The following is a 15,834-nucleotide window of genomic DNA, read 5'->3' on the forward strand; positions in this document are numbered from 1 at the left end:
TTACTGAATCATGTGCTATCACAGTTTCATGGAGCGGGTGTTACACAATACAAATGGCTGAACAAAACTTAGTTCCAACCTTGTGTCCAGAAGAGCTGGAGCCGGCCAGGTCACTTAGGGCCAAGAGTGACACCTTCACTTACAAAATTATTAAAGCTAACAAAGTGAAATGCATTAGTTTAACTATGCTCTTAGTGCTGCTTACAAACTAATGCTTTATGAATGTTAATAGCTTTATTTCTCTTCTGAATGACAGCATGAATGTTCTGAAATATGACAGCCTGTGTAGCAGTGACAGAGTCTAGAGTTGAGGAATAAACCTAAAAATAGTCATGCAAACACAACATGCTAAATGTCTGCAAATGTAGTATCCGCCAACTATAAATATATCTGCACTGGTTGACCAGTGGTGTGGGGTGAAGCTGTCGAGGAGCAGCAGTGGTGCTGCTGGAGGGCAGAGATTAGAGAGGCTACACTGATAGACTGCAGCATGACTGCACTGCTATACACACACTGAAACACACAAACAGCAAGAACACAGGATGTACACTGGCAGAGGAGCTGTCTCCCTCTCTGTCTGTCTCTCTCACACACACACACACAAGGTCACATTTTGCTTGCATGCACAAAATACACACCCAGAGCCTGTTGTCTGTTGCATCCATTGGAGTTGACAGAAAATCAGTTGACAGTGCAGTGGAAAGGGATGAGAGTGACAAGAGATGAACCAGCATGACTGAATACATTCATGAACACAGTCAAAGTAAAAACAATCTGTCCTTTTACTTCTGCTTTTGCTTGCACTCTGCTACTTGACCACACAACAATAAATCTTCTGTCATACATTAGTTTGTCATGTGGCTCTGACTGATGTTTATGTCCCACAGTCCTTTGTAGCTGCTGCCAGGAGACCTTGTACTAAACTATCACAATATCACCCTTTAAACAAACCACAGTTACATTTCAGTGATACGTAACAAATAAATAAAATAATAATAATGTTAGGTAATGGGTGTTTCTGTATAATGTGTACTTTTACTTTTGCTACTTTAAGAATATTTTGATGCTTATAGTTTTGTACTTTTTTAAGTAAAACTTCTAATGCAGGAATACTTGTACCAAAGTATTTCTACACTGGTGTGAGTCTCTGTCCAAAGGCAACAAAATTAGCCTACCAGCACAGCTCACTTTCTAACACGTTATAAGTCTACTACTACTACTACTATGTTTGGCTGTTCCCTTTAGGGGTCGCCACAGCGAATCAACTGTTCGCGTGTATACATTTGGCACGTGTTTTACGTCAGATGCCCTTCCTGACGCAACCCAAATTGGGATATATTAATACATTATAAGTAATTTGTTTAATATAAAAAAGAAAAAAAAATGCTTATTACATTTTTACAATTCAGTTTTTGTATGCATTATACTAGTGTGATTTCAGATGTTACTTAGTGAGCTTTAAAAGTGCTGGTAAGATTTAGCTTTCTGTTTGCTGTTTCCCACTGTTTCAGCCTTTATGCTAAGCTAAGCTAACAGGCTGCTGGCAGAAGATTCATATTTAATGTATAGCCAGACAGTGGTCTGCTTCCATGGGTGTAGAAGAAACCACTGCCAACACCACATATGAAGACATCCTGTGTAACCAGTACATCAACCAAAATTAGGAAAGTATTACACCCTGAGGAGAAAACAGGTCACTTATCCAGACCTTGTATAGAAGGCAGCTTCTAGTAACACGTGCTACAAACTGGAGGGATTTACCAGTTTAAATATGGAGTGGGATATGTAGAAACTAAGCCAATCACATTCAGAAGTAAGTTAATTACCATAAAAGCAAACATTATGATGCTCTAACCTTACACTGTATACAGTATCTCTGATAACAGAACGCTAGAACTCAATTTTGACAAATCAAATAAATACAATGAAAAGAAACTGGATTTAATATAAAAAGCCAAGATTTTTTGTTTAATTTGAAGTGTATACATATATAACTAAATGAAAATAGGGGCAAGTGAAAAGAAACACAAACAAAAGTTGCAGCAACGTCCCTGTTGGCAGTTCTTGAGCTCTCCATGTGTTTTCATGTGGTTCTGAGCACAGTGCAACGTAGTGACAGCTGAAGGTGATTTGCATTCCAGACACCCCGGCTCTGCCCACACCCAAACACACACTCACACATACACACAAGTCAGTCTGTATTATCTCTATAGGAACCATGTGTGAACAGTGAAACACAACCTTCAGGATTCCTTCTCAACCAGCGCACTCTCTCTCCTACCACGTATGTCTATCCACAACCACCTCCCAGAATATGTCACAGCAATTTAAATAAGGAACAAATAGTACTAGTTTGCCCCAAATGCATTAATCATTCAAGAGAAAACCCATTTAATTGATGTTTTGCATTTTAAAACTTTCGTTTACTTAAAACATCTGTACATTGTTCAGCTAAATTCAAATCACTTACTGCTGCTGTGGTTCGTAATGCTGTCCACTTTTGACACAAAACTGGTAGCAGGAGGTGTGTGTGTGTTCACAAACTGTCCTCTCATTTTTAGGAAGAGGCTCTCTGGTTTTATTCTTCTGAAATAATTACAGACTATGTGGAGTTATGAAGGGTGCAAAACTAATCTAGAGGTACCCAAGATTAAACATTAAATGGCTGGAAATGAGCAAGATGAGCATACCATGGGCTCTTTAAAGTCACAAAGCTGTGAACTCTGAGTGGACAATGGCACAAGCTACAACTCGCTGTACTCTGGATAAAAGGATAAATAAAATGCTTAAACCAGGAAGGGCATTCAGGGTGGGGTGAAAGGTCACAGTAGTAATGTTCTCTGTGCTTCTGTCTCTCGTACTCTCTCTCTTTCTGCCCCTGTAGTAAACATATCTCTATATCTTCAGTGTATTCTTCTGAGCTGACAGCAGCCCAACTCAGTCACAAAGAAGTGTAGTGTTTTCAGTGTGTGTATGCGTGAAGGAGAGAGCACATGATAAAAAGAAATAAAGATTGAGAGAGGAAAGACAGGATGGGAACAGGATCACTGATGGTTTACTGGTTTTTCAGCTTGGTTTACTAGGCTAAGGCCTTCACAAAGGGTGTTTTCCAATATGTGGGCACATAAACCACTTTCTCTTATTTCTGCAAACTTTAGACTGTGTGTATATTCCTAACATCCACTAAGAAAGGCTGACTGTGTTTTAATATTTCAGTATTTAAGATGGACAGCAATGTACAAATGCATTCCAAATGTTCAGGATGTATAAATATTAAGTATGAAAATAATTCAACTGGTTAAGTGCACAACACATGCATAACAGCATGTGTATTATGTCTTGCAAGTGTGTTTGGGTTTGAGAGTGGGTTGTCTAAAACACACTCACACACACCACAAACACACACACACACACATGCTGGCATTAGTGTAAAGACCATAATTTGTCCTAAAGACAGACAGACAAAAAAGGGACTGCTGATAATAACCTTTCAAAATAAAAGCCTCTTTGATTGGTGTGTTGCAAGCTCACTAAGAGATCACAAAAATATTCAAGGCTGCATAAGTATAAACCAGTTTTATAACTCAAAATAAACACTTCAATAGTCAACTTTTTCTTTCTTAAACTAAAATGTAAATTGTTTCTATCATTCTGACTATTTCTTATTAACAGGCTACACTTGAAGCATGCACTAGCTCTAAACACATGTAATAAAAGAATTAAAACAGACATATAATGTAATTGTACATGATACAAGGACATTTTGAAGTTTTTATAAATGTACAGTACTTCTCAACAATTATAATTTTGCCAAAGAAGATATATTTTATGTTATTACTACTGTTTTCGTATAATATCAGTCAGCTGTTTATATAGGTGGGCAACCTAAACTTATGGGTTACCATAGGAGGGGTTCACAAATACATCAACAAATGTTTATATCTGTGTTTCAACAAATTATAGTGTTAGATAATAAATAAGGGCCTTAATTAAGATTATCTATGTCTGAATCAATCCCAAGGCTCCAATAGGCTACAAGTGTTTCCATTTTGAAAGCAGTGACCAACTTCCGGTTTAATTTTCTTTGACTTTGGCAACTAAATATAGCTCAAACCTTGGATGGTTTTAATGTTCAGTGTTTGTTTTTCTAAAACATATCGATATAGGTGGATTAAATCTGTGCCTCCTGTCTACATTCTACTGAAATATCCTGATTTTCCCCAACCATTCCTTTCCATCACTGCACTGTTATCAGTGTCTACGCAGACTGTGAGAAGCTATGAAAAGTTGGTTTTCATTGTAGCTGAGAAGTGTATCAAACACCTCTAATATTACAGAGGGTAACTACGTCTCCTTTCTTATAAAAAGGACACCTCCAGTTTGTGCTACCGTAAATCCCACACGATCAGTTTTGAGTCATTGAGTCAAACCCCTCACAAATAGCTCTACATTGGACGTTATATCCGCTGGTGACGGTTATGTTACAAACTCTCGTGGATACATTTTAACATCATGTTTGTTACGTTTCATGACTGAAAACTCACCGGCAGCATTTCTGCTGGTCTGGCACTTTTCCTCCTGTCCCGTTAGAAATACAACTTTCTCCTCCTTCCTTACTCTCCCTCCACTTTTCTTTTAATGCGCTTTTTCGGTCTTTTCCGCTGGTTACTGGTAATTCTCCATACATCCAAACTCTTCTCTTTCTCTAGCTGCAGCCAGATATCCAGATGCACAAAAAACCTACAACTCCAGCTTCTCCCCACTTTCCTCTTCCAATCCCTCCCTCTTCCTTCCTTTCTTTCTTCCTCACTCTGTCACACACACACACACACACACACACTGATTCTCTCTCTCTCTGCTGTTTTACACGCAGAGACGAAACGCTACTTGATGTGAGAAACCACCAGTTGTAGTTTCATTATTAAAATATCAGGGATTTTTGCTCCACAGCGGTCGCTCCTCTGGTTTGGTCTGCAGGGTGAACTGGGTCAACATCCCGATCATCCCCCCCACCTGCCCCCGCACTCCCTCTCCTCCTCCTCTGCCCCCAATAAATAGCCTACAGGTTCAATAAAATAGTTTGGAAAAATAGATGGTGGAACAAGCACCAGTAGAAAAATCACCACTATTTTCCGGACATGTTCATTCATACTATCTTGGGCGAGAGCGCACCCTCTCGGCTGTTACTACACCCTACGTCACATGTGTCAAACTCAAGGCCCGTGGGCCACATCCGGCCCACGAGATCATTTTATATATTTTTTTTTAACGGCCCGGCGATATGAAGCGCCGATAACACACAAACTACAAATCCCATAATGCAGCGCAACAGCTGCCTTACCGAACGATAGGCTACCTGCGATCATTCCCGCATCAATTACATCAGATCAATCAAGCGTCTGTTGATGTATACAACCCTAATTTCAGGTCAAAGCTAGCCCCTAACAATGGCCAAGAGGAAAGTTGATTCTGAAAACAGAGCCTTTCTAAACCGGTGGGAGGCTGAGTATATGTTTACAGAGCAGAAGCTACAGAAGGTAGAGGAGTTGAAGAGGAATCTGACATCACAGCAGACGTTTTCACCAAAGTGAAATCACACAGTGAAGCTGCTGTGAAAGTAAGTTTTATTGGGACAGAGGAGAAAATGAGCCCGGACATTTACCGAGGGAGAGTTTCTGAAGAGCTGCATGATGAAAGTGTGTGACGTCTGGTGTCCAGACAAAAAGCAGGTGTTTGTTAATGTAAGGCTTAGCAGAAATAGGGTTGGTGATTTTAAGTTCAAGTTTATTTATTTTGGAATAATATTGTATCCTGCCTGTTTCGATTCATATTTATGTTCAAAAAATGTTTAGTTTTAGTCTGTAAAATAAATGTTTATCCTGTTTGGCCCGTGACCTGAAGTGTGCTTTGAGTTTTGGCCCCTGTGAGATTGAGTTTGACACCCCTGCCCTAAGAGAACAGCTCCCACTTGAATGTGTGGCTCAACCAGACTTTTAGTGATTTTTGATGATGGTAAAATGGTGATTTTAGTGCCATAGGATTTAATATAAATTGTGATATTTTCTAATTATAATCTCATACAGACTCATCAAACTCACTACTTCTGTTGGATGTGTTACAGGCATATGTAACACTGCAGTTTAACATTTTATGATATTATGATAATTATATTTATATTTACATAATTTTCCTAAGTGTATTATGGAATTGCAATGCTTTCGCCGTGGCAACTGCTGCCAGGTATGCGCATGCGCACAAGCAAGCGTCCTATATAAGCGATCATCGCGATGACGTCACGATGATCGTAGGATCAAAGGAATTCAGAAGTGTACGAGAGGACGAGCTGCCTTACTATCTCATTTACACCGAAACGCTGCTAAAGAATAGAAATAACGAGAGTTTACTGCAAGAAATGGAGAACTCTGAGAAAATTTTGGCAGATCTAGAAGAAATGTCAGAAGATGTGGGTGTTCTAGGCTTGCGGATCACATCCCTGATTGAGTGCCTGACAAAATATCAGGTGTTAAACAGAGAAAAGCGGAGCATGCCCTTTAAGGTTCCCGCTAAAGCTTTGATTGCAGAGTTGGTTTTGGAAATTATACAAATGTTGACACATAAATGGCTGATTGCCAGAATTAACAATAAGGACAGAACCTTTGAACAGCTTCGGACCCGTCTATCTAAAATGCTCACTAGGATTTTTTCTAATTTTATGAATGGCAAGAAGCTAAGCGCATCGCAACAAGTCAGTGTGTCAAACCTTGTACGTCTGATTCATAAAGAAACTAGAAACGTCCTACTGCGTGTACATCCGGACAAGATGAAGGACTCTAAGCCATATTTAATTTGTGCTCTGGTTCGGCCTGATGTATTAAATGAGATGATTTTCCATGTCTCTACTGTGTTAGAGGGGGCATCGGAATTAACATGCAGGCTGTGCAGACCAGACAGTCCCAGGATACACCCATTCATCTACCTGAAAAAGGCTTTCCATGTGAAGAGAACTCAAGCTATTGGGGAAAAACTATGCTTGGGGTTGGGATACATCACAGAAACTCTTTTAAGAGATGTGCCAGACCTCCGGTACAAGCGGCTACACCTGGACTGTTCTCAGAAGATTAAAGCTGTTGCTGAAGACATCTCTCAGCTAACTGCTGAACAGGTTCAGAGTCTGAAAGACTCTGTTGCTGCAGGACAAAGTCCAGAACACCTCCCAGAGTGGCCCACAGTGACTGTGGAAGGCATTGAGGTCAAGACAAGAAACCTCTTTTCAAAGCTGTTTGCCAGAACATTAATATATCGCATCCTGGCTCAGCTGAAGAAAAGCCATCCTGGCTATAAAGCCAAATGCAGTAAGTCAATCCAGTCACTCGTGGATGAGATTGATACTCTGATCTTCATGAAGAAGGGTGAAGAAGATATTCTTATTGTGACCAAAAAATTTGGCTACCATCGATGCCATGAATTTAATCAAGTTGAAATGCAACTTAGTGATGTCTTCTATAAACACATGACAGGTAGAAAAAAGCCACTGAACGTCCCTAAGTCACTTGCTGCCCTATATGGTGACATAGAGAACAAAATGCACTTTTTCCTGACATTGATTGTCTGGTGGATGGACAGTCAGGCCAGCAACCACAGTAAAGAGCTTACATGTGATATAATGCAAGCTGTGGAAAGAGCATCCTTATTCACAGGTGAGCTGTCAGAATCTGAGGACCCTGGAGATGATGAGTCGTCACAATGGCAGGACGCTGTATATGAAATAGTCAATGAGCCGTCAGAATGTGAGGCCCTTGTAGATGTGGCAGGACCCTGTATATGAAATAGTCAATGAGCCGTCAGAATGCGAGGCCCTTGTAGATGGTGAGCCGTCACAATGTGAGGACCCTGTATATGAAATAGTCAATGAGCCGTCAGAATGCGAGGCCCTTGTAGATGGTGAGCCGTCACAATGTGAGGACCCTGTATATACAATAGTCAATGAGCTGTCAGAATGTGAGCACACTGCACATTTAGCCACAGGTGAGACATCAGAATGCAAGAACATGTGTGCTGAACCTGTGGAGGACATCACAGTGCAGGTGGACCAAAAGAAAGCAGCTGTCAGGATTCTTGTGGAGAATCTTCTTAGACGGACAGCCAGAAAGGTAAAAAGGGACGATTTCAGATTCCGAGAAGATCTCATTGAAAACCTGCTGGAACAAATATGGGTGGAAGTCAAGGCCATCGATTTTTCTATGAGCAAAAGAACTTTAAACATCCTCTCCAAAAAAATTTACAAGGACATATATAAGACACAGGGCAGTCCAACAGCTGTACTGGTTGCCATGTTGACAAGGAACACAGAAATTAAAAAAGCCATAGTCTCTTCTATCAGAAAGCACATGACAGCAGCAAAGCCTTGCACCATCTCCACGTTCTTCTCCTCTGTGGGTAGAGCCATCTCCAGATGCTTTACCTTCAAAAAAAGATAACACTGGTGTCATAGTATGCCAATCCCAGATGGCACTGGGAAGATATATCTGCATGTTCTCCCTGTGTCTACGTGGGTTCTCTCCGGGTACTCCGGCTTCATCCCATTGTGAGAAAAGCACATCCAAATGCTTTAGCTACAGAAAAAGATGACACTGGGAAGATATTATTTTGGTGTACAAACATCACCAAAGGGCAGCACAGCAGTGCGGTGGTTAGCGCTGTCGCCTCACAGCAAGAAGGTTCCCGGTTTGAACCTTTCTGTGTGGAGTCTGCATGCATGGGTTCTCTCCGGCTTCCTCCTACAGTCCAAAGACATGCAGCTTAGGGTGCATGTCTTTGGACATGCTTATCAGAGAGAAGAGTAAACTAAATAATAATTAGAATTATAAAAATTAATAGAAAAAAATAAACACAACTTACAATATATATTCTACCTATGAATCATTTTTTCATTTGTGGCTGTCATTGCAAAATGCGGGATGTTTTAAAGGCTTCCTTATTTTATTTGAACATCTTTAGTGAATTAGACAAAACGTTGAATTCAGAGTAAAACAAATGAATATTTGGTAGAGGATATCACTCTGGCTTTGTGTGTATCTAGACCATGTGTGTCGTCCTCTGCCTTACAGGAACTCCTTTCCAGACACTGTGAAAGTGACTGTTGTTATTAGAGCTGTTTATAGATAAACTATCATGCCAGTATGTTTTTATAAAGAAACGAAGATACATTTCACCCAGTTAAACACTTATGTGTTTTTAATAGTTTCTGGACAATACTAAGGCTTTATGGCACAGGGAAACAAGCTGAATCGAGCTCTGAATAAACACAACACTTATTAGACACATTCACTGTTGGGTTTGGTCTTTTCATGGGATTTGTTGACAGTAAAATCACCAGCCTTATCCTTTAATGACTCCATAGGATTCTTGAAATCCACTTTCACTCTTGCAGTTGTTGCCTCTCACTCCGCACAAAAAAATTTACAAGGACATATATAAGACACAGGGCAGTCCAACAGCTGTACTGGTTGCCATGTTGACAAGGAACACAGAAATTAAAAAAGCCATAGTCTCTTCTATCAGAAAGCACATGACAGCAGCAAAGCCTTGCACCATCTCCACGTTCTTCTCCTCTGTGGGTAGAGCCATCTCCAGATGCTTTACCTTCAAAAAAAGATAACACTGGTGTCATAGTATGCCAATCCCAGATGGCACTGGGAAGATATATCTGCATGTTCTCCCTGTGTCTACGTGGGTTCTCTCCGGGTACTCCGGCTTCATCCCATTGTGAGAAAAGCACATCCAAATGCTTTAGCTACAGAAAAAGATGACACTGGGAAGATATTATTTTGGTGTACAAACATCACCAAAGGGCAGCACAGCAGTGCGGTGGTTAGCGCTGTCGCCTCACAGCAAGAAGGTTCCCGGTTTGAACCTTTCTGTGTGGAGTCTGCATGCATGGGTTCTCTCCGGCTTCCTCCTACAGTCCAAAGACATGCAGCTTAGGGTGCATGTCTTTGGACATGCTTATCAGAGAGAAGAGTAAACTAAATAATAATTAGAATTATAAAAATTAATAGAAAAAAATAAACACAACTTACAATATATATTCTACCTATGAATCATTTTTTCATTTGTGGCTGTCATTGCAAAATGCGGGATGTTTTAAAGGCTTCCTTATTTTATTTGAACATCTTTAGTGAATTAGACAAAATGTTGAATTCAGAGTAAAACAAATGAATATTTGGTAGAGGATATCACTCTGGCTTTGTGTGTATATCAAGTTTGATCATTAAACATAAAAGCTTAATTGCGTTATCCAGGTCTTTACTAAAATCAGTTTGTAGAAACGTATACAATTTTATAAGAAGTGAAAGGTAAAATGTGTCTCAGCCCAGAACGATTTGGAAAAGGGATTTTCAAAAAATAAACGAGTTACAGACTCATTTTGAGTTCACAGAGTAGAAACCTCTTTTATAGATAAACTTACTTACCAGGGTGAAATTTGTGAGGTTTTAATGCGACCCTCGTTGATTTAATGCACCTGAAAGTTGGTTTGCTCTCTGCCATTAAATCAATCAATTCATTCATTCGTTTTAAATAATTTTTATTGAAACAATGAGCAAACAGAACAAACCAGGACAAAGGCAGGGAGCACAAGGACAGTATTAAATAAACACAGTGAAGGAGCACGATAGATAAAAATCACAATTCAATAGCATACGTTTCACATAAGTGTAACATTTTACCAGCATTTTTGAGAATGTTATACTTTCTAAGTATGTTTTGATATCGTTTATGAAGGCAGCCATGAGAGGTTTTAAATGATTACATTTACATTTATGAATATAATATTTAGCAAATATAAAAGTTTGTTATGAAGTATTTGTTGTCATCATCCTTCTTGTGCTCAAAAGTCATGAGAACAATGTTTTTAAAAGAAAACTGAGAATTTTACTGTGAATAAAAGCAGGTCTGACCAAAACATTTCAGTGAAGTTATAGGAGCACAACAAGTGCACAACAGTTTCAGGAGCAGAATCACAGGAGGAGCAGCTGGTGTTGATGTGTTTTTTAAACACATCCTTACCTTAAATATATTCATATTTTGGTTTTGGGCTTCTGAAACATAACACATGGTAGCTACTAACACACTACTGTCCCTGCACACTGCACTTTGACAAGGCTGCACAACTGTTATGTACAATTAGGTCCGATGTCGTCGAGTGAAACACCCCTCAAGCTGCTCATGACATCCCAGAACAGAACTGCTACAGAACTACACGCTGGCTGAACAATCAGATCTGGGTCAAACTAGACAGAATCCTCCGTGCTTTGGTCTGGACTGAACTAGAACACACGATACTTGCTAGTTTTCAAACTGTGATTTTATCGCTGCAGACATGATTTCCATGAAGAGTTCTCATGTTTCTCTCTGCTTGATTAAAATCAAGTAGCTATATTCTGCTAGAAAGAATTGTGGGTATTTGAACAGACAACATGGTTTTTGGTAAACATTCATATTAAGCTAATCCCACGTGGCCTCGGTCTTAAAGGATTCTGATGATTTGTTCCAAGCCTGTATTCGTCTTCTGGCCACAGAGCATGCTGCACTTGGACACGTCACGCTCACATTTCATCCAGTTTGGGTGATGTTACAAGATTTCTGCCTCTTTGCTCCATGTACGATCTGATTAACCAGGACTAATGTTAATGCCAAGAGGTCTGAGGATCAACAGAAGTAATGTTCTTACCAAACTTGAGCCCGTGATGATAGTGAGCCTTGAGCTCCGTAAAAAGCTGTGGTTTTCCATCCACATCGAGAGAATGATACAGCCCAAGGACGGGACGGGACTCTTTACTGTCCTCACCCTTAATTCTCTCCTGCACAGACCTCACCACCTTGGCCAAAGTGCGACATACAGACCCCTCTGAACAGCTGGAGAAGAGAAGAAGGCACAGATTAACATTTTGTGTATTCTTCTCTATTGCTGCCCTCCAACGTCTAGAGGTCAAGAGCAGCACAGGGGCTCACAGCGATTCAAGAACAACTCAACAGGCTGAACATACTGTAGTCTTCCTTCAGACGCGCACTCCTTTCTATTAATCTGACTGCATCTGAACGAGTCGGCTTCAGGTCTGAAGAACTCCCTGGTCACTTTTCTGGCAATGTTTCCAGGTCGGACCTAGAAACACCGACTTTCAACACGGCATGAGTCTGAGCTACATGCTGATTAACAGATCGGTACACACATGACGTAGGAATGTGTTCAGGTATAGTGAGCCTGCTACCAACAGTTTGGTCGAGGTCTGCTACTCACAGCTCTGAAAACGCACTAGTGTCCCCTTAAAATGAATCTCCTTTGCACTCACTGTTCGCCTTCTTTGGACAGACTCCATACCTGATCCATCAGGTGGAAGACAGAGTCAAAGTAGGAGGGATAGAACTGCCAATCGTCTGGACTAGAGAGAGAAACACACCAGTCAGGCACTGTAGTCTGAGACCTGGACCTCTTCTCATGCCCATACTCACTTTCTGAGCAGCAAGTTGTGGGCCAGGGCATTGCACTTCGGCCAGTGCCGCAGCCATCGGTAGAGCATCGTTCACCTTTTTTCTCTGGCTCTGCAGGAAGACACATGGATAGAAATGAATATGTATATTTTTGTCCTGCCCATTGATATACACAAGAGGGTCAGAATATTAGGAACACCTCTGAATATAATGTAGTCCAGTACAATGCCGCCTTTAACTATGACCTCAATGATGAACATATAATTGAATTTATACATTTGACAGTCTCAACAAAAACAAATATTTTGAGCTTCATAAATACAAATCTTAAGGCAGAAGTGTTGCATACAGATGGTCATGGGGCAACTGTAGTTCAGTGGGTAGAGCAGTTGCCTGCAGTCCATGTGTCGAAGTGCCCTTGTCGAAGACACTGAACCCCTAAGTTGCCCCCGTTGAAGACACTGAACCCCTAAGTTGCCCCTGATGGTTAGAGCCATCGGTTGAGTTGGCGCTGCAGATGGCTTCCTTGGTTCTGTACAAGGAAACAAATTCCTTGTGTGTAACATACTTGGCCAACAAAGGTGATTATCCTTATCCTTGGAATGACTTCATAAATTGCAGCTGCACTTGGCCTTGTCTCCACCTAGTGGCAGCACCCTCACAATACAGCAGCCTGTGGCTTCTAGTTTTCTTTTTGTGGACAATCTGCAAACCAGTTGGATTTCCTCAGCGGTTTGCAGATTTGCACAATGGGTAAATATTGGGAATTTAATCCTTTAGAATTATTGAATTTATAAAGTTCCTTTACAGATTAAGATGATGAGTCTCTAAGATATAATAATAAAGTTAAACTACTCAAGAGTATATAAAATAGTTACGCAGCTCATCTTCAACCATACAGGTTCAGTGTTACACAGTAATAAGAATATATCCTTATATAACACTGACGGGCCAGTTCCTGTACAATCAAGTAAGAATGATGAAATACCATTTCAAAATAATGACTTAAGTTTTAATATTTCTTGAATGATTTCACAAATTGTTTGTGAAAGTATATACTTTACACAATTTATTCATATGATTATTAATTTCAATGTTTGGGTTTCCATAAAAAGGCTTTAAATTCTCACCTGTAAACCAACACCAAGTGTTTAGGTACTTCCATACTGATACAATAAACCATTACAAAGTATTTAGGTACTTCTATACTGATACAAACCTTTGCTATGAGCTACCCATAATGGCTATAAGTAAGCATCTACAGTAGTTTTCCTTTCAGCAAACAGCAAATGCACCACTGAACACTGGATTAGAACTGTTTACAACAGGAAAGGCTTTTTTAAATTTTTATTATTATTAATTAATGGAAGTTGTCTAATCCCAATGCTTGCTTTACAATTAGAGATGACTATGTCTCACAAAAACAGTGAATGCTTTCTTAAATGGTTGTAATGAAGTTTTCATGTAAACCAGGAATGGAGATTGTTCACCGATGTCTTCCATTTTGTATATACTTTTTAGTTAGAAACGAAGTTCTTTGTTTAAAAGTAATTATTTACTTAACTTAATAGTGATAAATTCAATAAACAAGGTATTATTTCTAACTCTGTATTAAATAATCAGTCTGTGCCTTATTATTACATTTTATAAGCATAAATTCCTCTTATCAGCTTTATTCAGTTAAATCGGTAAATCAGCGTTCTTAGTTCTTGATTTTTATTGTGACTTTTGTACATCAGTGGGGTGAGATGACAACACTTGTGGTGCATTAAGAAATAAAGGTCAGAGTCCTCAATAGAAAGTGCAATCTTGAATTTCCGCAACCAGGGCGTAACATATTCTGTTTAACCACCTAAACAGACGCCGTATCTTGCAGATAATTATCACCCTCAGCCAGACGGGTTTGTCTCCACACCCTGTTGCCTGTTTGCTCTACCTATAAAGATTGTATCTTTTTATTCTTTGTCATTTAAAGACAAAGAATGGCTGAAAGAGAAATAACTGCATGCTTAATAAACCAAAGAAAGACAAATGAGTCTCTTGTTCATTCCTCACCACTTTAATAATTTTGCCAGGGGTTTTTGGTGGATGCTTCATTTGTAGTGCTTGGACAAATGGTGGCTTTTCTTTGTTAACTGTTTCCCCTGACTGGAACTCTTATCCTCCAGGTGTTTCACCTCATCGTTCAATCTGATTCACACAGCCATCCAGAGAAACGTAAAGTGAAATAAATATTACAGTTTGTGTGTGAATGTGTGAGAAAGTCTGTACTACCTGATCAGCCTCTTATTCATTTTATACAGGCTGCACTTGTGTACAGCCATCTCGTGGTTTTGCCTTATCCTTTTTAGGTTCACGATCATGTTGTCAGCCTTTACCCACTGGCGCTCTCTCTCCAGTGCCTGCAGTGGTAGGAACAGGATTTGGAGGCATGCAACACCAAGACTTTGACTGTCAAATTGTGAAACATTTGTTCTACTCTTTGCAATGCATTTAGAATCACTACAACCATCTACTTCAGTTTCTGAGACTGTACTCTGCCCTTTCCATTTAAATCATCTTGATCTTTGTGCAAACCTGAAACTTTGCATTCTGTTCCATTTCACAGATTCTGAGGTGCTCGATAGTCTCCAACATCAGATTGTGAATTGTAGCTTCATACTCGTTCACTGTCTTCTTCCTTTGTGTCAGCCTCTCTAGCTAGAAGTATATTAGATATAATTAGATACAGAGCTATGAATAAGGATGAAGGAAGAATGAAGGTTTGCATGTGTGCTTTTGTTTCAGTTATCTTGACCTCTTTGTCCATAAGTTCCTGCATGCGTTGTTCCCATTCAGTCTTGTCTCTTGCAAGTAAGTCTTCACATTCATGCAGACAAATTTGCTGACAGTAACATAAGTGCAACCATTAGTAAGAACAACAACAATGGCATAAAGAAGATAAAGTTTACGGCCACACTAGCAACATGCTAACAAGATCACAATGAATTGCTAACAAAACAACATTTAATAGACTAATGTTCGCCATCTTGATTGGACATGTTAGCATGCTAACATTTTCTATTTAGCACTAACAAATTAGAACAGAAGCTGATGGAGATGTGATTAGCTTTTCAGGTAGTCGGTCATGAACCAAAGTGTTGGACAAATTAAAAATTTTACATGACAGTGACACTATGTAAAAAGTTAAGGGATCACCTACAATACTGATGGGAACATGAAAGTCTGAGCCAGATTTCACTGTAATCCATTAAATAGTGGTGGAGACATGTCACTCAAACCCACAATTGTCAACCTTATGGTGGCATTAGGGGGAAAAAAATCAGGGGATTACCAAAGTCAGTA

General features: G+C 39.7%; 3 protein-coding genes across 11 annotated transcripts in view; 1 reads left to right on the top strand and 2 right to left on the bottom strand.

The window, feature by feature from the left end:
* Window positions 1-12,929, bottom strand: part of LOC109973678 (apoptosis-stimulating of p53 protein 1-like) — a 51,368-nt gene extending 38,439 nt beyond the window's left edge. For 2 of the 7 annotated variants that reach the window (XM_020623452.1, XM_020623446.1), the window contains exons 1-2: window positions 12,511-12,688; window positions 11,732-12,440 (exon numbers count right to left, since the gene is read on the bottom strand). In XM_020623452.1, coding sequence (XP_020479108.1) covers window positions 11,732-11,797 — 66 coding nt within the window. In that variant the 5' untranslated portion in view covers window positions 11,798-12,440; window positions 12,511-12,688. Of the gene's footprint in view, window positions 1-4,544; window positions 5,241-11,731; window positions 12,441-12,510; window positions 12,689-12,838 lie in introns of those variants that run through there. The other 5 variants (XM_020623447.1, XM_020623450.1, XM_020623449.1 and 2 more) reach the window with 5 other exon arrangements.
* On the top strand, window positions 6,284-9,957 carry LOC109973680 (uncharacterized). The gene is made up of 3 exons (XM_020623457.1): window positions 6,284-7,750; window positions 7,812-8,288; window positions 9,470-9,957. The coding sequence occupies exons 1-3, from the start codon at window positions 6,299-6,301 to the stop codon at window positions 9,656-9,658; spliced, it is 2,118 nt and encodes a 705-aa protein (XP_020479113.1). The 5' UTR covers window positions 6,284-6,298; the 3' UTR covers window positions 9,659-9,957.
* Window positions 12,930-14,203: 1,274 nt separating the features above from the next.
* LOC109973676 (dynein regulatory complex protein 1-like) overlaps window positions 14,204-15,834 on the bottom strand; it is a 6,901-nt gene continuing 5,270 nt past the window's right edge. For all 3 annotated transcript variants that reach the window (XM_020623444.1, XM_020623441.1, XM_020623443.1), the window contains 4 exons: window positions 15,287-15,373; window positions 15,067-15,189; window positions 14,764-14,891; window positions 14,204-14,679 (listed from right to left, as the gene is read on the bottom strand). In XM_020623444.1, coding sequence (XP_020479100.1) covers window positions 14,583-14,679; window positions 14,764-14,891; window positions 15,067-15,189; window positions 15,287-15,373 — 435 coding nt within the window. In that variant the 3' untranslated portion in view covers window positions 14,204-14,582. The remainder of the gene's footprint in view (window positions 14,680-14,763; window positions 14,892-15,066; window positions 15,190-15,286; window positions 15,374-15,834) is intronic.

The sequence above is a fragment of the Monopterus albus genome, unplaced genomic scaffold (assembly GCF_001952655.1).
Source record: "Monopterus albus unplaced genomic scaffold, M_albus_1.0 scaffold300.1, whole genome shotgun sequence".
Taxonomy (NCBI): domain Eukaryota; kingdom Metazoa; phylum Chordata; class Actinopteri; order Synbranchiformes; family Synbranchidae; genus Monopterus; species Monopterus albus.